The 27,356-nt window shown below is 34.9% G+C and overlaps 1 protein-coding gene across 1 annotated transcript; it reads left to right on the forward strand.

Moving 5' to 3' along the window:
* Window positions 1-23,478: 23,478 nt before the first annotated feature.
* LOC139844678 (protein RICE SALT SENSITIVE 3-like) lies at window positions 23,479-26,948 on the forward strand. The gene is made up of 7 exons (XM_071834903.1): window positions 23,479-23,633; window positions 23,814-23,861; window positions 24,281-24,463; window positions 24,555-24,660; window positions 24,996-25,037; window positions 25,161-25,217; window positions 26,238-26,948. Exons 1-7 carry the CDS (start codon window positions 23,494-23,496, stop codon window positions 26,787-26,789), a joined length of 1,128 nt encoding a protein of 375 aa, XP_071691004.1. The 5' UTR covers window positions 23,479-23,493; the 3' UTR covers window positions 26,790-26,948.
* The last annotated feature ends 408 nt before the right edge of the window (window positions 26,949-27,356 follow it).

The raw sequence follows: 27,356 nt of genomic DNA on the forward strand, positions 1-27,356 counted from the left end.
ACTCGATACATAACATTCACTTTTCATTCATTTCTTGGCTTGGTAACTAACCTTAACATATAATGCCCATATATAATATCCCCAAAACAGAACATCTCGTCTGTATAATATATAAACTTTGAAGTACTAAACACCACGCCCACTAGCTCTTCCGTCTAGTGAACATTTTGGGTGGGGGTGTTAAACCCGGTAGCTACCTTTAGGATTCGCGTGAATTAGGGTCATACCCGATTCTAATTCTTAGGTTACCAAGCAATAATAATCAGGGGAAATATTCACAACAATTAGTGGCAATTATAATGTCCAACTAATTCAATAATAATCCACAGAACTTCCGTCTGCATAATAATTCATTCGAGGAATGTTTTGCTTGTGTCTATCTCGTCAAACATTTATAAAAGCATTTCATGTATTCGCAGTTCAAAATATATTTCAAAAGCATTTAATAAAGCAGTTGTAAAAACAGCGCATGTATTATCAGTCCCAAAAATATAAAGAGTAAAAGGGAGCAAATGAACTCACTATACGATATTTTGTAGTAAAAATATTTATACGACGATACTGAACAATGCAGGTTTGGCCTCAGATTCACGAACCTATATCAAGTATATATATTAACACATATAATAATATTCAAATAAATATATATATTTTGATATTAGTAATATACTTGTGATATTAAACTTAATATTAATACTTACTTAATTATTTTTATTTTATATATATATTATATTAAATTATCATAATAATATATTATATACCTTATTGATATATTTTAAATAAATACTTAGTATTAATATTTTTAAATAGTCATAATTTTTAATATGATAGTATTTTTAATAAATACGAGTTATATTAAAACGTAAATGAACGAAAAGTATTTTATTAGTAAAAGTAGTATACTTATTATTTATACTTTTATATATCTAATGTTTGTATCTATCTTATGATATCTATCTTTTTAGTTTAAGATCATAAAAATGTAGTTATATTTCATATACAAAATACATTTAAAACTATAGTTATAGTTAGTAATATTAATAATAATAATAATAATAATAATAATAATAATAATAATAATAATAATAATAATGGTATTAGTAGTAAAAATAATAATGATAATGATAATAATTTTGATATTATTAATAATAATACTTATTTTAATAATAATAATAATAATAATAATAATAATAATAATAATAATAATAATAATAATAATAATAATAATAATAATAATAATAATAATAATAATAATAATAATAATAATAATAATAATAATAATAATAATAATAATAATAATAGGAATAATAAGTATACTACCTTAAGGAAATAGCTAAAAATATAGTGTCGCAGCATGGGCTCGAACCCGCGACCTCCCGCTAAGCCACGCCCAACCATTTTATCTATCTCATTTTTCTGTTATAACTAGTTCCCTAAAACATTTAAGCCATTAAACCCGTCTGTTCTCTTCTTCATATCTATCATCATCATTCTATTTATCATTGTCATCCTAACCATCATCATGATCATAATCATACTCCTGTCATAATCTAAACATCATCACCATAGCAATCATAATCGAAATCATCATATATATGGAATTTCTTATAACCCACCCGGCCTAAAATAAGCTCGGCCCAACTGACAGTCCAAGCTTTTCAGCCCAACAGGAACGTGGCCCAATCTATTAATTAAATGAATCTAGGTTGTATTTGGGCTCTGTTTTGATCTCTTTTCCTGAGTTCGACCGTACTGAATAAAAAAAAAATATAACGCATGCATCACCTCATCACCTCATCATGGTTACCTCATCTTCCATTAACATCAATTCTAGATTATATAATTGAGAAGGAACTAGTGGATGTCGGTAATGAAGACTTCCATTCACACTTGTTTATTATAAATCGCTAATCATTAGAATCCAATACTTAATACTTAATTTGCTAAAATGGGTCGAGCATTTTGTCCCACTATCATTTGGCTAGAATTCCTTCTTCTTTGTATATAAGGCAATTCATAAAGCAATACCTAAACCATCCCGTACACATTAAACTTCCTAGATATATACATATATATAGTAACAATAAATATATGTGGTTCTTGTCTCGGTTTGATAGCAGAAACAGAAATGTTTTCGCAACAGGTTGTTATTATTGGTGATTGTTGTGGGTTCGTAGCTAACAAAAAATATAGCTGTAACACGTGCAGTCTTTAAAATGATAAGATGTTCATGATGGTGTTCGGTTTACTCAAACAGAAAAACTAAAAGAAGAAGAAGACTAAGATGGTTCTTGATTAGAATAAAAGAGAGAGAAAAAGAGATGAAGGTGGTGATATAAAATGATAACAAGAGTTCAAAAATGATGGTTTATGTTGATAGAAGGAATTGATAGAATTGAAAACGGTTTCATGTGTTGGTAGTGGGTTTTGTAGGTGGTGAAATGGTGACGGTTATTTGAAACATAAAAATAATCACGAGTGATGGTGGGATTGTTCAAGAAGGTGGTCGATGGTGATGAAGGACTGTGGTTGCCGGAGATGGTGGCCGTGGTTGGGATGTTGAAGAAGGAGAATAGAAGTGGTTGGTGTAACTACCCTGGATTTTTCCAACGTTTACTTATTAATATTTATTATTAATACTTGCATTTAAATAAATGTATTGTTTACATGCATTTACTTGTTACCGCGATTAACTTTGAATGCCCAAAACGTCTTTGTGACACACGTACATTACACGAATAATATTTTTAGAATATTATTTACATTCATGATTAAGTTTTATTAATCATTTTTAATTAACTATGGATACTAGTTAATTACTTGGCCTTTTGTTAGATTATTTGTTACATACTTGATCTTTTATTAATGGACTCTTGATTAATGGACTTAAGAGCTCACACTACACACCTTAATGAACTTATTAGCCCATTACTTCCATGTAAGTATTATTTATGGCTTAACTAGTTAGTTTAGTGCATAAGGAATCAAGTTACATAATACATACACCTAGTTCCCATGTAAGCAACCCTATTAACCAACTTTTAAAGACTTTAACATGCATGATCTAGTGAACAATTTCCTTCCCCCCTTGGAACCCCCAAACCGCCGGCTAGCATGAGGGAGGAGGGAGTTCAATTTTTTTTTTTTTTTTGTTACTTATTACTTGTATTCTCACACACACACTTCACTTCAAACTTGCATCTTACTTTTCTCTCATTTTTCTCTCATCTTTCCTCTACATTTTTGTAAGTAACTTGAGTTTTCTTCTTCTTTTTCTCTTGTAAAAACCAAAACACACACACATAATCATCATCATCACTTGTTTTATGTTGTTGTTTAATTACTTGTTCATTATTATTATTTTGTTACATGTCTTTGTTAGATATTACTTACTAGTTACAAGAATCAAACTACCTAGTTTGATTCTTCATATTATCTTGTATTTACAAGAACACACAAGAACCTAACTTACTAGTTATGTTCTACATTTATTGTTTCAAAAGATTGTAAGTTCATGTGTTGAAAATCATTACTTGTGTTCATGAAGTAAACTTAAAGTCTACTTCCTTAAAGATCAAAGCTTTGGTTGAATCTTTAAAAGTATGAACAACCATGACTTATTAATTTGTTTATTTAGTTTATTACTTCATTTACTTGCACTTTAATTTCATGATTCATGTTCTTGTTGGTCAAGTGTTACTAGTTAACTTTGATCTCATTAATCTTGAACTAAAGTTAACTTTAAAAGTTCAAGAACATAGAAGTATAACTTTCTAGTTATAACTTCAAATACTTATGTAAGATCTAAGTTTATATATTTTATGGTCTTCTAACTTTGTCATAATCAAGAGCTTATGAGCTTACATACACTTTACAAGATGATAATCTAAGTTTTGTAACTTATGGTTTCATGAAAGTAAAGATTCAAGTATTAATACTTAGGATTTAACTCAATAACTTTAGATCTAGACCTTTGAGTCTTGGATCTTCAAGATCTAACTAAGAACTATGTTCTACATCTTAAGATCTTGATTAGTTAGTTTACTTTCAAGTTTGTAGTTCAATATTACTTTTATAGTTCATGTATGTGTTAAATCTAAGACTTTGATGTAACTTTGGTTCATCAAAACACTTGCAACACTTAAGTGAGTTGTGCTACATGTCTTAGACTTACACAAGTGTTATGATGGTCAAACCTTGGTTAAGATGATGCAAACACATCAACGAGTTGTACATTGAAGCTATATGCATCAAGGATGAGAACCGTGATAAGCATCGAGTACCAAGAAACTCACCGGAACCTACTGTTTTACTGTTTCTGGGTCTGATCAGTATGACCTGGGCTACTGTAAAGGTTATTTTCAGTTAGCTCTGTTCGAGTAGATAACTTTTCATTTAGGACTCATCTTAATCCGAGTTACGGTTTAGGATTTATGGCCTTCCGATCGTCACTATGTCCTTTTAACGTTGTGCTGAAAATTCTGACCTACTCGCACTTAGACCGACGCCACGGTCAAACGAAGATGAGTTTGCTTCTGGGATTTTTACCACAACTAAAGGACTCATATACGGAGTCATGGCCACTGGTCTCACCTTATTTCAGTAGGTATAGAGGCCGTGGTGACTGATCCAAGTCAGCCTTTGTTTTAAACTCTTTTCTAGAATGAAACTTACTTTACGCCTTTTGTTTGATGATGAATGATGATGACCTTTAAGACCTAATTTACATACATTTAAACCTATTGGAATGATTTACTGACTTAGTACTATTTGACTTAGGTTGAGGACCTTCCGGACCTACGTACTTGCTTACTTCCCGACTCGACTTTACCACTACTTTACCACTGTGAGTTATAGCATCCCTTTTTACTTTAACTTATTTTGGGAACTGAGAATACATGTGCATTTTACGTTTTACATACTAGGCACGAGTACTTAAACTTTATATATGTGTGGGTTATACAACGACATAAACATTCCCTTTAGCTCGGTAACGTTTAGTCATTGGTTTTTGAACTGGTGAACGCGAATCTTAGATATGGATCCATAGGGTTTGACATCCCCACTCGGGCTAGTCGCGCTAGCATTTAACGAGTGTTTAATACTTCGTAAACATACGCATTTTCCAAGTGTACTTTCAGGGGGTATAAACGTTAAGTTAGTTACCAAGTGCCCACGGTTAAACATATACTTTATCATACAGTTTTGAAACGCTCTTTGTAGCACTGAAATCTCGTGGCCTACCTTACATACTGTTATACTTAAACTATAGCTCACCAACCTTTGTGTTGACGTTTTTAAGCATGTTTTTCTCAGGTGCTTAAGGTTGCTTTCGCTGTGTACTAGTCTTGCTGTAGACACCCGCTGCTCTAGAGTTATCACCGCATGAACGTTTATCTTGCATTCATAAACATTATTACTTTTGAAACTATGATTTGTAACGACCTATGGGTCACATACTATTATCCTTGCTTCTATTCATTGAAGCATACTTTGGTTGTTAAACATTGATGTTGGTTAAGACATCTCCTTTTATCATGAATGCAAACGTATTTTGAAATAGCATATAGTGTTTGACCTTGTAATGATCCTGTTATTGATGATTCGTACACGATGGTTTTGTATGGGGCATCACATTTGGTATCAGAGCATTGGTTGTAGGGAATTAGGTTGAATTAGTGAGTCTAAGACCGACCCGAGTAGGATTCACTAATAGGACTAATCTACAACTTGCTAGTTTACTTGTTTCCGCTGAACTTGCTGCATGCTGCTGCTTACTTTTACTACTATATGCCGTATGTTATTACATGATTTCACTACTGCATGCTATTATCTATTTTCGATTGCATGATACATGTCATTATTGCCATGATACTTACTGTTACACATGATTTAGACTGTTGTAGTTACTTGGCCTAATACGTGCTTGCTTTATGACTTACTGACATGGAAAATTTATTTTTCCTTGTTCAGATGTCGGATACTCCACCTGCTATCATTTTGGGCAGTTCAAACACTTCAGCCACTTCACCTGCCACTGTTGCCGATCCACCGATCCCGTCGGCGACACCCTCTAGTAACTTAGGCGCTTCGTCTTCTAGAGCTAGCAGTCATGCGCCTGCCCCAGTGGGTACTGCAGACGGAGCCCAGGACCTCCCGGAGATTCCAGCTCCACTTGCCCCGGTACCTCAGGAGCCACAGAACCATCCCGATGGTGTTGTGATTCCTGCAGAATTTGGGGAAGGTCCATTCCGTAATCAGTATCGTCATTGGTGCCGACGCGCTCCTGATGGACGACTCGTGCCGATCCCACCTTTTAGATACCGACAGATGATGGCCGCCCGAGGAGAGCCAGTACAACCACCCGTACAGCCACCCCCACATGATTCAGATGACTCCTCATCCGATGATTCATCCACAGACGACTCAAGTGACGATGACTCCGACGAGGAGGACCCCGATGATACACCTGTTCAGCCACCCTCCACCCCACCGAAGAAGCGGTACCGTTTTGATAGCACCATTATTCCAGGGATTAATGGAGGTCGAGCATTCACTGACGCATATGGTCAGCGTCGTAGGGTTACCGTCCATAAGCGGCTTGTGCCATATCCTGCTGATCCCTTCATCCGTAAGCCTTACCGCTTGGCAGCCTCTACTTTTGGAGCCGGACCGTCTGCACCACCAGCTCCACCAGCACCACCCGTGCCGACTGCACAGCCTGTCCCACCCACTCCCTCTGTCGAGTAACTGATGAGGGAGGTGGAGATCCTCCATGCTCGGGTAACTGAGCTCGAGAACCAGATGTCCCACGTATTAGACATCCTACACCCACCATCACCGTAGGACTTTTGTAGTAGATTTCATTATGTAATCTAGTTGTAGTTTTATGTTTCACTTATGTATTGTATGAAATTATGCGAATGTATGCAACTTATTATTATTAATGAATGGAACTTTGCGTTATTTAATTCTTGCACGGTGTTCTATTTACGTTACTGTATGATTCTATGGTATTTGTACCTGGTTGCATTACTTAATAAACGTGTGATGTGTTAATTCCATGTTGGTTACCATATACTGTATTATTACTATTTGAATACTGGATTTTGACTGGAGTCAAAATTTTTGTTTAGAACACCATGGTCAACGGACGATCAACATCAACACCTACCGCAGCCCAAATCGAGGAGATGATCAATGAGCGAGTCACCGCAGCTTTAGCAGAAAGAAACCTCCAAGCTCCACCACCACTGCCACCGATTATCCCGCCCATTCATAATGGGTGCACGTACAAAGAGTTCCAAAGCTGCAAACCCCACAACTTCAGTGGAACGGAGGGGCCGGTTGGTCTCACTAGATGGTTCGAGAAGTTAGAATCTGTGTTTCGAGTTAGTAACTGTTCAGAGGAGAATAAAACCAAGTTTGCTTCATGCACGCTATCTGACGGCGCACTAACGTAGTGGAACACGTTGGCTCAAGCAAAAGGTATTGATGAGGTGTTTGCTACCCCATGGGAGGAGTTCAAAGGGGCCCTGATTGAGGAATATTGCCCTAGGACCGAGATCCAGAAGATGGAGATTGAATTTATGCAGTTAAAGGCCGTCGGGAACGACCTTGATAGTTACAACTGGAGGTTTTTGGAATTAGCCCTGATGTGTCCGACAATGGTTACCTCGGAGTTTAAACGAATGGAAAGGTACTTCTGGGGACTTCCTAAGAGCATTAAGGGAAATGTCACCTCGTCTAAACCACCTAATGTCCCGGAGGCAATGCGCATGGCTCATACTTTAATGAACCAAATCATCATCGATGAACCTGAGAAGGCTAAGTCTGAAGCGGGTAGTAGTGAGAAGCGCAAATGGGATAACAACAGGGGAAGGACCTATGATCAAAACCAGGCGAAGCGACATGAGGGTTTCAAAGGAAATAACAATGGTGGGAACTCCAACCCGAACTACAAGGGAACCTTATCACAATGCAAGCGGTGCTACAAGCACCATACTGGGTATTGCAATGTTGTTTGAGAAAAGTGCCAACGGACTGTACATATCGGCAAGGACTGCAAGGTTACCACCCTGAATGTGAAGGCGAACCCCAATGGACCGAAAAAGTGCTACGAATGTGGACAGACGGGCCATTTCAGAAATGCGTGCCCCAACAAAAGAAAAGATGGCGGACCAACCCGTGGTAGAGCTTTCAACGTTAATGCAAGGGATGCACGCGAGAATCCCGACTTGGTGACAGGTATATTCACTATCAACAATCTTTTAGCTTCTGTCCTATTTGATACTGGTGCCGATAGAATTTATGTATGTAGACATTTTTGCGATAAGATTAATTGGTCGTTAGTCCCGTTAACAGAGAGTATGCTTGTCGAGGTCGCCAATGGAAAACTTGAGAAAGTTGACCATATTAGTTGAGGAGCTATTATCAACATAGCTGGTGTGAATTTCGAGATTGACCTGATACCCATTAAGTTGGGAAGTTTTGACTTGATCATCGGTATGGATTGGTTGACCAAGATAAGGGCCGATATTATCTGTGGAGATAAAGCTCTTCGAATACCACAAGGAGATGGTGAGCCACTGATCATTTATGGAGAGATACGTACCTCGAAGCTGAACCTCATTAGTTGCATGAAAGCGCAAAAGATCATGAAGAAGGGACGTCTTGCTGTCCTAGCACATGTGAAAACGGTAGAAACCGAGGTGAAGAGTGTGAACGACGTTCAAATTGTGAACGAATTTTCCGATGTCTTCCCTGAAGAATTGCCTGGATTACTGCTGCCGAGAGCAGTAGAGTTTCAGATCGATTTAGTGCCAGGAGCTGCACCTGTAGCTCGTACACCTTATCGGCTCGCACCTTCAGAAATGCAAGAGTTACAGAGCCAGTTACAAGAACTACTAGACCGTGGATTCATCCAACCAAGTTTCTCGCCTTGGGGCGCACCTGTTTTGTTTGTGAAGAAGAAGGACGGATCCTTCTGTATGTGTATCGACTACCGTGAACTCAACAAATTGACAATCAAGAATCGGTATCCTCTTCCCCGTATTAACGATCTTTTTGACCAACTACAAGGATCGAGCGTTTACTCAAAGATCGATTTGCGATCCGGTTATCACCAGTTGAGGGTGAAGGAAAGTGACGTGATGAAAACTGCATTCAGAACCCGTTATGGTCATTATGAGTTTTTCGTGATGCCATTTGGTCTAACCAATGCACTGCCGTGTTCATGGATCTCATGAATCGTGTCTGCAAGTCGTACCTGGATAAGTTCGTTATCGTCTTCATAGATGATATCCTCATCTACTCTAAGAGCGAAGAAGAGAATGAGAAACACCTCCGACTAGTACTTGAACTCTTGAGACAAGAGCAACTTTACACCAAATTCTCCAACTGTGAATTTTGGTTGAAGGAAGTCCAATTTCTGGGTCATGTTGTGAGCGACCAGGGTATCAAAGTTGACCCCGCCATGATTGAAGCTATCAGCAAGTGGGAGACCCCCACTACTCCGACTCATATTCTCCAATTTCTAGGTCTCGCCGGTTACTACCGAAGGTTTATTGAAGGTTTCTCTCTGATTGCGCGTCCTTTGACAGCGCTGACTCATAAAGGGAAGAAGTTCATTTGGGAACCCGCACACGAATCAGCATTTCAAACCTTGAAGAAGAAGTTAACCACCGCACCTATCTTATCACTTCCTGAGGGTAGTGACGACTTTGTTGTTTATTGCGATGCTTTGAAAAGTGGTTTTGATTGTGTACTAATGCAACGATCAAAGGTTATTGCCTATGCTTCTCGTCAACTGAAGATTCACGAACGGAACTACACTACTCACGATCTTGAACTTGGAGCCGTTGTCTTTGCGCTTAAATTGTGGAGACACTATTTGTATGGAACTAAGAGCACTATCTTCACCGATCACAAGAGTCTCCAGCACATATTTGATCAGAAACAACTGAATATGAGACAGCGTCGATGGATCAAGACGCTAAACGACTATGATTGTGAACTTCGTTATCACCCGGGCAAGGCTAATGTTGTAGCTGACGCTTTGAGCCGGAAGGAGAGAATGGCACCTCTTCGTGTTCGGGCACTGAACATCACCATCCATTCGAACCTCAACAGCCAGATCAGAGTAGCCCAAGATGAGGCTCTCAAGGAGGAGAATATATCTCATGATCATTTGAACATACTTGTCTCTCGATTCGAGGTTAGGGAGTCTGGACTCCGATGTTATGCCGGAAGAATTTGGGTACCTCTTTATGGAGATCTACGGAACCTTATACTTGATGAAGCACACAAATCGAGATATTCGATTCACCCCGGAGTGGGGAAAATGTACCACGATCTTAAAGAACAGTATTGGTGGCCGAATCTTAAGAAAGACGTTGCAACTTATGTTGGTAAGTGTTTGACTTGTTCGAAAGTTAAGGCCGAACATCAGAGGCCCTCTGGATTACTTCAGCAATCGGAAATCCCGCAATGGAAGTGGGAAAGGATAACGATGGACTTCATCACCAAGTTACCGAAGACGGTGGGCGGATACGATACCATCTGGGTTATCGTTGATCGCCTTACCAAATCTGCACACTTTTTGGCCATGAAGGAAACAGATACGATGGAAAGACTTGCTCAACTATACATCAAAGAGGTTGTATCTCGTCATGGTGTACCTTTATCGATCATCTCATATCGCGATCCCCGTTTTGCTTCTAGATTTTGGCGTTCTTTACAAGAAGCCATGGGAACCCGTCTCGACATGAGTACTGCTTATCACCCACAGACCGACGGGCAAAGTGAACGAACGATTCAGACCTTGGAAGACATGTTGCGTGCATGTGTTATTGATTTCAGAAAGGCTTGGGAAAGGCATTTGCCACTCGCCAAATTTTCTTACAACAACAGTTATCACTCGAGTATTAATGCAGCACCTTTTGAAGCATTGTATAGCCGCAAGTGCCGATCTCCTATTTGTTGGGCCGAAGTAGGCGAAAAGCAAATCACCGAACCCGAGGTAGTCCATGAAACAACGGAGAAGATTGCTCAGATTCAAGCTAGACTTAAGACTGCTCGTGATCGTCAAAAGAGTTATGCCGATCTTAAACGTAAAGACTTTGAATTCAACGTTGGTGATCATGTAATGTTGAAGGTTGCACCTAGGAAAGGTGTGATCCATTTTGGAAAACGTGGAAAGTTAAACCCACGATATATTGGTCCTTTTGAAATCTTGGAACGTGTTGGACCCGTTGCTTACCGTTTGGATCTACCAGCATAATTGAGCTCAGTTCATCCTACCTTCCACGTGTCAAACTTGAAGAAGTGTCTTGCTGCACCCGAACTTATCATACCACTTAAGGAACTTACAATTGATGACAAACTCCACTTCGTGGAAGAGCCTGTTGAAATTATGGATCGTGAGATCAAAACTTTGAAACGCAACAAGATTCCGATCGTCCGAGTAAGATGGAATGCCAAACGAGGACCTGAGTTTACTTGGGAGCGAGAGGATCAAATGATGCGGAAGTATCCTCACCTTTTCCCGACTCCTCCATCTACCTCAGCTTAAAATTTCGGGACGAAATTTTCTTTAACAGGTGGGTAATGTAACGACCCTGGATTTTTCCAACTTTTACTTATTAATATTTATTATTAATACTTGTGTTTAAATAAATGTATTGTTTACATACATTTACTTGTTACCGCGATTAACTTTGAATGCCTGAAACATCTTTGTGACACACGTACATTACACGAATAATATTTTTAGAATATTATTTACATTCATGATTAAGTTTTATTAATCATTTTTAATTAACTATGGATACTAGTTAATTACTTGGGCTTTTGTTGGATTATTTGTTACATACTTGATCTTTTATTAATGGACTCTTGATTAATGGACTTAAGAGCCCACACTACACACCTTAATGGACTTATTAGCCCATTACTTCCATGTAAGTATTATTTATGGCTTAACTAGTTAGTTTAGTGCATAAGGAATCAAGTTACATAATACATACACCTAGTTCCCATGTAAGCAACCCTATGAACCAACTTTTAAAGACTTTAACATGCATGATCTAGTGAACAATTTCCTTCCCCCCTTGGAACCCCCAAACCGTCGGCTAGCATGAGGGAGGGGAGAGTTCAAATTTTTTTTTTTTTTTGTTACTTATTACTTGTATTCTCACACACACACTTCATTTCAAACTTGCATCTTACTTTTCTCTCATTTTTCTCTCATCTTTCCTCTACATTTTTGTAAGTAACTTGAGTTTTCTTCTTCTTTTTCTCTTGTAAAAACCGAAACACACACACACATAATCATCATCATCACTTGTTTTATGTTGTTGTTTAATTACTTGTTCATTGTTATTATTTTGTTACATGTCTTTGTTAGATATTACTTACTAGTTACAAGAATCAAACTACCTAGTTTAATTCTTCATATTATCTTGTATTTACAAGAACACACAAGAACCTAACTTACTAGTTATGTTCTACATTTATTGTTTCAAAAGATTGTAAGTTCATATGTTGAAAATCATTACTTGTGTTCATGAAGTAAACTTAAAGTCTACTTCCTTAAAGATCAAAGCTTTGGTTGAATCTTTAAAAGTATGAACAACCATGACTTATTAACTTGTTTATTTAGTTTATTACTTCATTTACTTGCACTTTAATTTCATGATTCATGTTCTTGTTGGTCAAGTGTTACTAGTTAACTTTCATCTCAATAATCTTGAACTAAAGTTAACTTTAAAAGTTCAAGAACATAGAAGTATAACTTTCTAGTTATAACTTCAAATACTTATGTAAGATCTAAGTTTATATAGCTTATGGTCTTCTAACTTTGTCATAATCAAGAGCTTATGAGCTTACATACACTTTACAAGATGATAATCTATGTTTTGTAACTTATGGTTTCATGAAAGTAAAGATTCAAGTATTAATACTTAGGATTTAACTCAATAACTTTAGATCTAGACCTTTGAGTCTTGGATCTTCAAGATCTAACTAAGAACTATGTTCTACATCTTAAGATCTTGATTAGTTAGTTTACTTTCAAGTTTGTAGTTCAATATTACTTTTATAGTTCATGTATGTGTTAAATCTAAGACTTTGATGTAACTTTGGTTCATCAAAACACTTGCAACACTTAAGTGAGTTTTGCTACATGTCTTAGACTTACACAAGTGTTATGATGGTCAAACCTTGCTTAAGATGATGCAAACACATCAACGAATTGTACACTTGAAGCTATATGCATCAAGGATGAGAACCGTGATAAGCATCGAGTACCAAGAAACCCACCGGAACCTACTGTTTTACTGTTTCTGGGTCTGATCAGTATGACCTGGGCTACTGTAAAGATTAGTTTCAGTTAGATCTGTTCGAGTAGATAACTTTTCATTTAGGACTCGTCTTAATCCGAGTTACGGTTTAGGATTTATGGCCCTCCGATCGTCACTATGTCCTTTTAACGTTGTGCTGAAAATTCTGACCTACTCGCACTTAGACCGTCGCCACGGTCAAACGAAGAAGAGTTTGCTTCTGGGATTTTTACCAAAACTAAAGGACTCATATACGGAGTCATGGACACTTGTCTCACCTTATTTCAGTTGGTATAGAGGCCGTGGTGACTGATCCAAGTCAGCCTTTGTTTTAAACTCTTTTCTAGAATAAAACTTACTTTACGCCTTTTGTTTGATGATGAATTATGATGACCTTTAAGACCAAATTTACATACATTTAAACCTATTGGAACGATTTACTGACTTAGTACTATTTCACTTAGGTTGAGTACCTTCCAGACCTATGTACTTGCTTACTTCCCGACTCGACTTTACCACTATTTTACCACTGTGAGTTATAGCATCCCTTTTTAATTTAACTTATTTTGGGAACTGAGAATACATGCACATTTTACGTTTTACATACTAGAAACGAGTACTTAAACTTTATATATGTGTGGGTTATACAACGGCATAAACATTCCCTTTAGCTCGGTAACGTTTAGTCATTGGTTTTTGAACCGGTGAACGCGAATCTTAGATATGGATCCATAGGGTTTGACATCCCCACTCGGGCTAGTCGCGCTAGCATTTAACCAGTGTTTAATACTTCGTAAACATAAGCACTTGCCAAGTGTACTTTCAGGGGGTATAAACGTTAAGTTAGTTACCAAGTGCCCACGGTTAAACATATACTTTATCATACTGTTTTGAAAATCTCTTTTTAGCACTGAAATCTCGTAGCCTACCTTACATACTGTTATACTTAAACTATAGCTCACCAACCTTTGTGTTGACGTTTTTAAGCATGTTTTTCTCAGGTGCTTAAGGTTGCTTCCGCTGTGTACTAGTCTTGCTGTAGACACCCGCTGCTCTAGAGTTATCACCGCATGAACGTTTATCTTACATTCATAAATATTATTACTTTTGAAACTATGATTTGTAACGACCTATGGGTCACATACTATTATCCTTGCTTCTATTCATTGAAGCATACTTTGGTTGTTAAACATTGATGTTGGTTAAGACATCTCCTTTTATCATGAATGCAAACGTATTTTGAAATAGCATATAGTGTTTGACCTTGTAATGATCATGTTGTTGATGATTCGTACACGATGGTTTTGTACGGAGTATCACAGTTGGTGTGTTTAATCAAATGTATCCCTCCTATATTTATCTATATATAACTTATTGATCATAATAATAATAATTAATAATTATAATATAATAATATTGATTTGTAATATGTGAATGGAAAGTATGTAATAGTTAAGCAACCGGCCTATTTGGAGTCTTTCTCTACCGACAGTTTATTTATGAAAAGTATATCGTGTCCATTGCTAAACAGTTAATCTATAAAAGTGTTCCTAAAATCCCCAAATTTTAAATTTGGGTCCATTTATTTATTGTGGTCATTATGGCATAAAATTCGATCATTAACTATTAAATAAATATTACATTAATTGTTCACTCCCAACCCCCAAGTAAAATATAAAATTTTTTTAAAATTTATCTAATAACTTCTAAATGTATTATTAATAAGCCTATAATTTATAAAACTTATTTTTGGATCACCGTTTATTTAAAAATCACATATAAGTTTAACTTACTTAATATCAATCGACTGACAAACGAGTGCTATTATCGTTTACTAAATAAATTCGAAACCCTATAAATATACATTCAATATACCTTACATATATATATATAGATTTATTTTAATATCATATATTATTTTATTTACATCGTTAATTAACTGATATAATATTTTAATTTATAATAATTAATATATATATATATATATATATATATATATATATATATATATATATATATATATATATATATATATATATATATATATATATATATATTATTTACACATAATGGTTCATGAATCATCGGGAATAGTCGAAGGGTAATTGATTACATGAACACAGTTCAAAGTTTTTGAAACATCAACATTACAGACTTTGCTTATCGTGTCGAAACTATATAAAGATTAAGTTTAAATTTGGTCGAAAATTTCCGGGTCGTCACAATAAGTGACGGTCATGAAAGCGTACGGGATACGGGTCAACTTGAGAAAACTGAACAACCTTCTAATGCTCATACGTTGTACGTGGCTAATTAGGGTGAGCTCGGGGGTAGGGCGAGGTGCGGTTACTCCGATAAGTCCTCACAAATCTCCTCCTTCGAGAATTAACTTTAGTGGGCGTGCAATCCGAGGGGTACTCTTCCTAGATTGCGTGAAGTAATGTTTCGATCTCTGGGACGGTGGAACGGTAGTAACAGGTGGATTACAATACTAGTCCTTAGGATTTAGACGAGTGGGAAAAGGGTTCAGAAAATAATCTGAACTAGGAAAGATAAATTTTCCAAGTCGGTACAGCGAATAGCAGACATGTAGCTAGAACGTAATTAGGCATAATAACTACAGCAGCCTAGATCGTCTACAGCAGTACATAGCATGGCAAAAATAACAGTATCAAACAGAAGTATCATGCAAAAAGCAGATAGTAGCATGCAGTAGCGAGAATAAGCAGTAGCATACATCAAGATCATATAGCAGTAAAGTAAGCAGAAGCATGCAGCAGTTCCGCAGAAACAAGTAAACGAGCAAGTTGTAGATTAGTCCTATTAGTGAATCCTACTAGACTCGTTCAAGACGCACTAATGCAACCTAAATCCCTACAACCTATGCTCTGATACCAAATGTGACGCCCCGTACAAAACCATCATGTACGGATCATCAACAACATGTCCATTACACGGTATAATACTATATGTTGTTTTAAAACAAGTTTTGCATTCATGAAAAGGTAACGTTTTTACCAACGTCGAATGTTTTACAAAAGATGACGTCTTTACCAACGTCAAATGTTTTACAAAAGGTAACGTGCTTCTAAGAATAGAAAGCATTAACATAACTATGTGACACAAAGGTCATTACAAACATTGTTCAAATGTAACATTAGTTGTGAATGCAAAGTAAAAGTTCCATGATTGAGACATCTCTAAACAATGCAGCGGAAGTCTAACACAGCGAGTTTGTAACAGCATGTCTATAGCACCAAGACTATAACAGCAAGTCTAACAGCGGAAGTAACAACGTCTAAGCACCTGAGAAATACATACTTTAAAATGTCAACAAGAATGTTGGTGAGCTATAGTTTGTTTGTAAACAACAATGTAATGTAGACCACGAGATTTCGTATTCAAAACAATATCTCAAATCCGTATGATAAAGTATATGCTTATCCGTGGGCACCCGGAAACTAACTTAACAAGTAATATAGCACCCCCTAAAAGTACACTTGGCGAGTGCGTATGTTTACGAAGTATTAAACACCCGTTGAATGCTAGCACGACTAGCCCGAGTGGGGATGTCAAAACCCTATGGATCCATATCTAAGATTCGCGTCTACCGGTTCATAAACCAATAGTTAAACGTTACCGAGCTAATGGGAATCTTTGTGCCGTTATGGCACCCACACATATATAAAGTTTATGTACTCGTGTCTAGTATGTAAAACATAAAAAAACGCATGTATTCTCAGACCTAAAAATAGTTAAAATAAAAAGGGAGTTATAACTCACAGTGAATGTGCGGTAAAAGTCGCTATGAAAAGTATGCAAGTAGTAAGTCGGTCCGAAAGGTCCTCAACCTAAGTCAAAGGTTACTAGGTCAGTAAATTGTCCCCAAAAGTTTAAAAGTGAATAAATTAAGTCTTAAGTATCATCATCATCATCATCATTCGTAAAAGATAAAGTAAGTTTTCAACAAGAATAGAGATCGAAACAAAGGGCTGACTTCGGACAGATGCTACGACCTCTATACAAACTGAAATGACGCACGGCCAGTATCCGAGGCTCCGTTTGTGAGTCCTCTTACCACTATCCAATTTTCAGATCCTAACTCGATGTCGTTTGGCCGTGGCGACGGTTCAAGCGCGAGTAGGTCAGAAATTTCAGCACGTCGTTACGAAGGCGTAGTGATTTTCAGAAGGCTATAAATCCTAAACCGTATATCGGATTTAGGCGAGTCTTAAATGAAAAGTCATATACTCGAACCTAAAAATCTGAAAATCAACTTTAAGAAGTCCCAGGATTCTGATCAGACAACGAAAAATAGAAAACAAGTGCTCCGGTGGGTTTCTTGATGCTTGATGCTCATCACGGTTCTCATCGTTGATGCGCATAAGCTTCAAGTGTACAACTCTTTGACGTTTTAGCATCATTATGACCAAGTTTTAACCACAAACACACAACTAAAATTAAAAGCTAACTTTTTACAAGTTTTGAACATCAAGGTTGTCTCTTTATTGTATAAACACAATAAAGCTTCAACCATTGTCCTTTTGATACAAGTTTATGCATCTTCATCATATGAGATGATGAAGACTTGATTTTTATCACCATAAAAATCATAAAAAGGTTCCAATTAAGTGATATCTACAATAATAACTTAGATCTCAAGTGTTAAGAAACCCTAAGCTAGAAAGCTTGGATCTTTACAAGATTAATGAGACCATAAGCTAGAAAGCTAAGATCTAGTAAAAGTAATGAGATCATAAACTAAAAAGCTTAGATCTTCAACAAAATAATGAAACCCTAAGCTAGAAAGCTTGGATATTTAATGTTCTTGAAGATCCTTAAACCAAAAAGCTAGATCTACAAGTTACATGAAGATCATAAACACAAGTTTTGATCTTTTAACAAAATAAAGTGATCTTAAGCTTCAAAACTTAGATCTAACAAAGTAATGAAGATTCAAAGCTAAAAAGCTTGAATCTTTCATGTTCTTGAAGGATTCAAATCAAAGTTTGAATCTACAAGATATAACAATATCAAAAAGCTAAAAAGCTTGATCTCATGATGATGATGATGATGATGATGATGATAATGATGATGTCATGTTTAAAAAGGGAAGAAGAAGAAGAAGAAGAAGAAAATTTAAAGCTTACCATTTTTAGTGTGAGAAAGACTAGAGAGAAAATTAGAGAGCAAGTGTGTGTAAAATGAGAATGAGATCAAGTGTGAAGTGGATGAAATAGGCTTGATATTTATAGTGGTGGAGGGTGCGTATGGCTGTGGGTTTCATGAGGGGACAAGGGGACAACTTTTTGCTTTTTGCATGGTGGTGGTCTAAAGGTGGTGCTTGTTGTTGGGATCCCATGCAATATGTGTAGTAATGGTTAATAAAAATGCTAGTATGTTGGCTCATTTTAATGAGTTTTTGTCCTACATCTTAATGGATCATAAATGGGCTAATTTAATGGTCCATTAACTAGAGTAGGGTGGGCTTAAGTCCATTAAGGTAAAAAGTCCAATAAGACTAACTAGTGTGCATTAGTAAATTACTAAGCGTAATTAAGCAACCAATAAACCAAGTAATTGTCATTAGAAAATAACAATTAGTATTACGTAGTCATAATATTCCAATTATGACAAAAGTTAAATGTGTCCAAGTACGTAGCTCGTTCAAAACGACAAGTGACACTAACGGTCGTAAAAGCATTCGAGGATCAAGTTAAGTGATTAAACACTTAATAGCACGTTTTAAGACATTAACGAAAGTAATTAATCATGAATAAAGATCCCAGAGCATAAACTAGCTCAGTACGCACAAATACGCAGTTTCGTGAAAGTATAGAGCACAAAAATATAAGTCGAAAAAGTCGGGTCGTTACATCTTACGTTTGGTAATGCCAATAGTGAATTGTTAGAGGTGACGCCTTTATAGCATCAGTCAAATTCTTGATGGAATAAAAAAATACCATTAGATTTTGATATACAATCCCAATTTGACACATGTATTTATAAATTATAAATTCAATTATTTTATACTCAACTCTCAATTTAACACTCAAATATGACACAATCACTATTTATTTTCTTAATTTGACATTGCCACGTCAAAATCAAAAAAACCTTTTTTTCAAAAAGTACAAAATCTAACACCACGTCACTGTCACGATTGTTGGTGTTTTAGTAACTCATCAAAATTTAACAATGCGTGCCAAAAATCCTTAAAACCTCCCAAAAACCTTAAATTGCCCCTACGTCACAGTGCCTATAACATATGGTCTGACAAACCAAACATTTAGAAACATATTTTAGACCACTAACTATCATAGCACTTTTCATTAAATTTCTCTTACGCCACGTCAGCACTATATCAACATTACAAACTATGTAGCACTAAACTCATAACTAATACATAAATAAACCCTAGCTATCATTTACATAATTACTCATATATAACCCCACAAAATTCAAAATGCAAAACATGTAAAACATTTTCTAAAAAACTTAAAGTAAGCAAGTCGGTCCCATTCTTCCTCCACCGTAATCGTCGGTGCCTTATGATTTCTTTTCTGAACAGAAAGTGTCGTTAAGTGTGTATTTTTAGTGTCTATTAGAGACACTGAAATTGATGTGTGCTTAGAGAAAATGAAGGTGTAGTTCAGTGTTACTTTTTCGGTGTCTATTTTTATTTTTATATTCTCAATTATGATTAATATTTAATATTTATTTCTCTCTAAATAAAATTAATATAAATAATAATAACGATTAAATAAAAAATATTAATAATAACTAACGATTACATTATAGTCCAAAAAATAAATAATTACAATTACTTAACGTCCTAAAAATAAATAAATTAATTAATTAAAATGATTTTAAAATCCTAAAAGTTAATACAATTATACAAACAAATTTAATATTTCTTCAATCGAGTCATGAGTCACGTATCGTGACACAAGAGTACTCGAATTGATTGAAAGTGACTCTCATCTGACTTGAATTACTCAAGAGATTTTTATCAAAGAATATAAGATACAACTCAATTGGAGAAGAGTGTATCCTAGCTCGTTATTTTTCAGCATCTCATTGTGTGAGGAATTGTAGAGAGTTTAAGATAAAATGTATAAAAATATGTGTAAAAAATATGAGTGGAGTTGTGTTTATATAAGTGGGATAGAATGGTTTGAGAAATGAAATATATGGCTGAATTTTCTCATGAAAGGGATATAAATTTAAATATCAACTGTCAAAACGCGTGGAAAGATGCCGTCAGAAACTCGACGGTGATCAAGAACACCGGTGTGATGCCGATTTATGGTGCATCCCCGGGATTTACGAAAACGGCAAAATTGATTGTCGACACCCTGTGCTCTCACGGTGAAATTTCGTACAACCTCGTGCCTATCTTGTGAAAGAATTGACGGCCGTCAAATACCTTTGATGGAGAATTTAACACCGATAGTGAGTGATATTAGACTCTTTTTAACGCAGCGTGAACACCCCAAAATCATCACCATCACGCCTTGATGGCGCCTTAACGCGGCGTGATCGGAGAAGAATTCCTCCGGCGCGATGGCTGCTTCACGGAAGAGAAATGAGGCGTGAGGGAGACGTGTTCGATGGTGGTTGGTGGATGGTATATCAATTGAAAAGCATCCAAACTCATTCTCTATCTTGATTTTGATTTTGATTTGTATTATGATTTTTAATTTTTAATGGTCTGTATTTTTAGGGTTCTTCATCGATGAAGATGCTGATGAAATAAAGATGGGATTTAGAAATAATTTATTTACATATTAAGTACCTGGACTTTATATGAGTTTATAAAATAGTTATATAAAGTATCAAAAAATACAATTTGAACCCTGAAAAATATAAATATAAATTTGAAAAATATAAAATCTGTTACTATAATAATAATAATAATAATAATAATAATAATAATAATAATAATAATAATAATAATAATAATAATAATAATAATAATATAATAATAATAATAATAATAACTCAAACAAAAATTAAAAATAAAATAAAATTGTGGGACCAATAACCCTCATCACACCCCCATCACGCCTACCATTACGAACTCCATCACCCCATCACCCTCATCACCTTTGACACATCAGCACTATACCCCACAAAAACCCCATCACCCCATCATCCCCGTCACTATTAAAAAGAGTCTTATAAAGATAACAACACAAATCAACCGATAGTATGGTTATTGTTATATCAATCATTCTTTGTTACATATCCATCAAATTTGTGTACATATTGAAGGCTTACAGGGTACAAACTTAGAATCCACGACTTTAAAAGATTTATCAAAAAAATATGATAGATAGTACTATAGTAATACGCGTATAGTTGAATATTGCAATGGTGAGTTGTACATAAAGACGAGTCGTGGTACATAAGTATCGTACTTGTGTGGATGAATTGAATGGTCAAATTGAGACTTATTATTATTGTCTGTAAAGATTTCTTTTTGGGCTACTGGGCTAGTCAGAGTTGGTCCATGTTAATCATTTTATATTACTTACCTTTTTAACCCTTCTTTCTGACTCTTATTACAGCCCTGTACAAAAACGGTACGTGCCAACGGACCTGTGGTCCAACGGTACCCGACCCAAATGATCCTTGACCCCACGCATGTAAAGATGGTAACAATAACTATGCAGGTTCGATTCTCGTTCCTGACATGTTGTAGGGGTTTATTGGTGATGGTGTTTCGCCAGGCTCCAGGGGCATACGGGGTGCGGCTGGATGGGTTGACATAGTCAACACAGGGCTAACATGTCCCTGCCGATACACATGTTTTTAGTAACAAAAAACGGTAAGTACGTTGCTACATTTTTTTATTTTTTTTACATTAGAAACTAAATGTTTACTCTTGAAATCAGCTGAGTTCAAGATTTTAATTTTACTACTATCTACTCCGTAACATTTACTTTTTATATGTGTATAATTAAATAAAAAGTTATGTAATTAACAAGTATAGATAAAATAATCTTTTTAGTATAAAGATACACTGTAATTGTTGTATATTAATTGGAGTACTACCATTACTTTGACTAGAAATGGATGGCTGAAAATTACTCTGGTCTTTATTGTTTCACATACAAATTAATGACTAATATTATTGCTTAAAGTTTATATTTTGTTGGTGAAATATTATGTATATGTACTTGATATGCATTTGTACAATTACTACAAAATTGTGCCAATGCGGCTAATAATTAGTTTTGGTGAATTGGTCCACACACTCACTAAATATTTGATCCTAACAATTGGTCAACTTTAGGACAGCATAGTAAATCCTTATGTACCCTTCATTGATTATCTTGATGAAGGACTAGTACTGTAGAAAATGTTGTGCATCTTGAAGTAAATGGCTTGTTTTAAATATTTAAGAAAAAATCAAAAGACACTTATATAAGCAAGGGATTTGCAAGTTAGTTATTAAGTGAAGTACAAATTTACCAAGAAAGTAAAAGGCATGTATAAACTGACATACATATATGGTCCAGAATTGACTGTTTTTTTGAACACTTGTAAAAGGAGGCTAATGCATTACAAAGTTTGAGTAATTTTTTGGGACTGAATTGAGTAAGTAGTGGTGTGTCAGAGTAATGATAGAGATAGTAGTATAATGTAAGTATATGTGTAGAGGAGGTAACTAGTGTCATGATGTGTATGGAATTATAAGGTTTGGTCATAGTGATAAGTCTTAAAATTGAGGAGTAGGTGTTATTATAAAGGTGATGTAGATGTAAATGTAGATAGGAGTTTATCAATACAAGTTTGAAAAATGTGGATACTTGTGGGCCTGTTCATATATCATTTCTGTGAAAATACAATATTAAAGGTAGATACCATTATTAATAAACAGTAAAATCATCAGTACTTGAGAGAGGGGGTATAATTAACTGTGATGTACCCATGAAGGTGATCACCTTAATTATAAAAGGAAGTAAAGGGTGTGTTTTTTAAATTCCCATATTTTTCAGATAGATATATACATTAATATATTAGGATATATTCATACATATACATTAATATATTAGGATATATATATATATATATATATATATATATATATATATATATATATATATATATATAGTAAGGTAGAGGGTGACAAGTAATTCAATTTATGGAAGAGATGCAGCTAAACCAAGTAGCAGTAACTCATCTGCTTCAACATACATTAAGAAGTTTTTGCATTCATGAAAACTCACAATGGGTTTATGCAGTTTTCTGGAGAATCTTGCCAAGAAACTACCCTCCACCCAAGTAAGTAAACATTTTTATTTTTATTAAAATGTCTATATCAATATCACTACTTTTTGAGTAATTTTATTCCAAATTTATATTGTCTTACAAGACATATGTTATGTGCAAAATTCTTTTACCAATATATGTAAATTCAATCCCACATCTCTATAGTCAATGTTTACACTAATATTGCTACAGGTGGGATGGTGTAGCATATGATAGGTCAAGAAGCAACAGGAGAAATTGGTACGTTGTTAACTTTATTATGCACAAAATGATGCTACATTTCTTTAAAATTTTGAAAATTTGCATTTACTTTTTGCTAACTTATTTTTTAAAATTTTCAAATATTATTATTATTATAGATTTATATACTCCGAATCATCTTTACTACGGTATATCTTTAGAACTACAAACACACACTCTTTTTATCCGTGGGACTCGAACTTACAACTTCAAGGTTGATGAGTTCTATTGATATCCCTAGACCAAAAGCCTTTTCGTTTATTCCTGTATTACACTATATGATATATGATTACAGTATATATGTTTATATATGACATTGTATATACATATTTTGTCTATTTTAAAGAAAAAACAGGACAAATCTTGATCACTTGATTTTTCATCCTTGTAACTATATATTATTATACAATCAATAACAGGATATTGGTATGGGAAGATGGTTTCTGTAATTTTGCAGCAGCAACAACAACAACGACAACAGATATAAACCCTGGAGATTGTTCTTCATCAGTTTATGCTGATCATGAATACCAACAATCTCAAGGCCTTCAACCTGAACTCTTCTTCAAGATGTCCCATGAAATTTACAATTACGGCGAAGGGTACTAATAATTTATATTCTTGTTTTAATTAAGCTATATAATCATATCATATAATCTAAGTACCGTTTGAATTATAAAAAAAAAAAATCAGATTAATTGGAAAAGTAGCAGCAGATCATAGTCATAAGTGGATATACAAAGAGGCAAGTGATCAAGAAATCAATTTTTTGTCTGCTTGGCACAATTCAGCTGACTCAGTAAGCATATATGCACATTTTTTAACAGCATTTTAATTCATTCTTTGATCAAAATTTTTGGTTGATTCAGGAGATTATTCATGACTGCAAACATGGACGGATCTTTGGGGTGGCAGGAGTGGCCCCTCCAAAATTTTATGTTCTTAGTATAAATTTTATATTATTTGAATTTAAAATATGAATATTTTATATAATAGCCCCTCCAAATTATAGAATTTCTTTTTAATATAATTGATAAGTTTTTGAAACGATTTTGACCCTCCCACTAAAGTCGTTCAAGATCTGTCCATGAGTCTGCAAAGTACTTATTTATGGTTGGTTCAATATTGCAACAGCATCCAAGGACATGGGAAGCTCAGTTTCAGTCTGGCATAAAGGTACAAGTGCATTGTGCACAATTAACAGTTATTTTACACTCACAAAGATTAATGCTGTTTATTACATGTTGATTTATTAAGAAATAGCAATAGTAATAGTATTAGTAATGCTTATTTATGCAGACCATTGCTTTAATTGCTGTTAGGGAAGGTGTCATTCAACTAGGATCCATGCACAAGGTTCCCTCTCACTCTCTGCCTCTCAAAACACGCACGCACCGCGCACGTGCACACACAGTATCATGTAGTTCAATTCATAACCCTTTTGATACAAAAAGATTCTTGAATTCATTGAGATGTTATATATTCATCTCATGCAATCAAAGTAATTAGTTAGCGTTATATAAGTGTTAATTTTTACTAATCTTCAACGGCGAATTTATGATGAAAACTTAAAGGGATCCTATAGTTAAATTTGGTGTTGTCCGACACAATTTGAAATATATATATATATTAAAAGAAAATTTTCCAAACGAATAGTGTCACGAGACCTAGTTACTCTACTCTAGCTTCGCCCCTGCTAAAAATGCAATTGGGTGAATGTTTTAGACTTTAAAGTCAATGATGTTTTTAGTTATGAAAAAAGTAATTTCATGATATATTTTTCCTGAATTTTGTTTCTTTTAAAACTATTAAAAATCTGGAAAACGTGTTTAAATATAATGGATGGAGTTTTCATTTTGCAAAATAGGAAATCTGGAAAACCTTGCATCACATTTCACATATCCTTGTTTTATCTCAAAAAAAAAACTTCTAAACATAAATTCAACTTAAGCACGTATTTGATTTTTATTTATTTTCTAATAATTTTTTCAAAAAGATGGTGTTTTTATAACTTTTTATCAATTCAAACATAAAACTATCTGTTATTTTATTTAATTATATTTTGCAAAAAAAACGAACATTAGGTAGCTAGTGATTTTTGTGATTTTTGATGATTGTGACAGTCATATATATACGGAGTATATATTTATATAGTCTGTCACATTAAGGTACTATGTCTATACAGTCATGAAAAGTCATACACATACAATAATAATACTAATATTAATTAATTGAATGTTTGAATATAAGTACAACTTTGATTATTTTTCAGAATATGTAGCAGAAAACAAAGTACTCTCTACCTTTCTAAACAAGTACATCAATAATTTGATCATAATTAACAACTAATTAAATACAAATTAATGGTTACAAAAGGTAACTGAAGACTTGAGCTATATGGTACTACTAAGAAAAAAGTTCAGCTACATAGAAAGCATCCCAGGAGTATTATTGCCACACCCATCATCATCTTCAACGTACACACTTAAAGCAGAAGGGTACAACACCTCTGAAGCATGGCATTATCAAGGTGGCAACTTATCAATGGTGCCACCACCTGAATTTTGTCACAGGTACAATAATTACAACCCACCACCATTGAATAATATAACTCCTTCAATGAGCAGCCTTGAAGCACTTCTGTCCAAACTACCATCAGTTGTGCCGGTTTCTTCATCATCACCGCCCGTCCCACCGTTTTGTGAGGCGGCACAACCGCAATACTTGGCGGAGGTAAGCAGGCCGCCGATGACGGAGTATTGGGGTGTGGCGGCAAAAGAAGAGGTTGAAGCGGAGGATGATGTAAAAGATGGTGGAGAGTGTAGTAGTTCAATGACTTGTTATGATAATCAAGAACATTATAATTATGGGTATCATCATCATCATGATTTGAATGTAAGCAGTTGCATGAACAATAATGGTTATTAGTTAATTAAGAACTAGTATATAAGTTGATGAATAGTGGTTAATTGATATTAGTAAAAGATTGTTTAGTATAGTAGTATGTGCTGAGTCTGAGTTTATCCAATATTAGTGTGTTTTTTACGGATTCCTTTTCTTGTATAAAGCTTACAACGTTTGTTGGTGTGTAAATTTAAAAAAAAAAAAAAAAAAAAAAAAAAAAAAAAAAAAAAAAAAAAGAAAAGAGAAAAGAAACTAGCTTGATTATATTAATTTGCAAATATAGAAAAAATTGCATGTTTCATCACTCTAATTCCTAAGGTAAATGATCCTCTAAATTTCTCAAATTATCGTCCCATTAGCCTCATTGGTAGTTACTACAAAATCGTATCAAAAATCCTTGCAAATAGAATTATGAAAATTGTTCCAAGACTAATCGGGCATGAGGAAAGTACTTTCATTCGTGATAGGAACATACTTGATGGTGTTCTAATTGCCCTCGAAAAGGTTGAGGATCTCAATGCTAAAAAAAACAAAAAAGCTATATCTTTAAAGTTGACTTTGAAAAAACATTTGATTGTATTGATTGAGATT

This window comes from Rutidosis leptorrhynchoides, chromosome 4, assembly GCF_046630445.1.
Source record: "Rutidosis leptorrhynchoides isolate AG116_Rl617_1_P2 chromosome 4, CSIRO_AGI_Rlap_v1, whole genome shotgun sequence".
NCBI classification, from domain to species: Eukaryota; Viridiplantae; Streptophyta; class Magnoliopsida; order Asterales; family Asteraceae; genus Rutidosis; species Rutidosis leptorrhynchoides.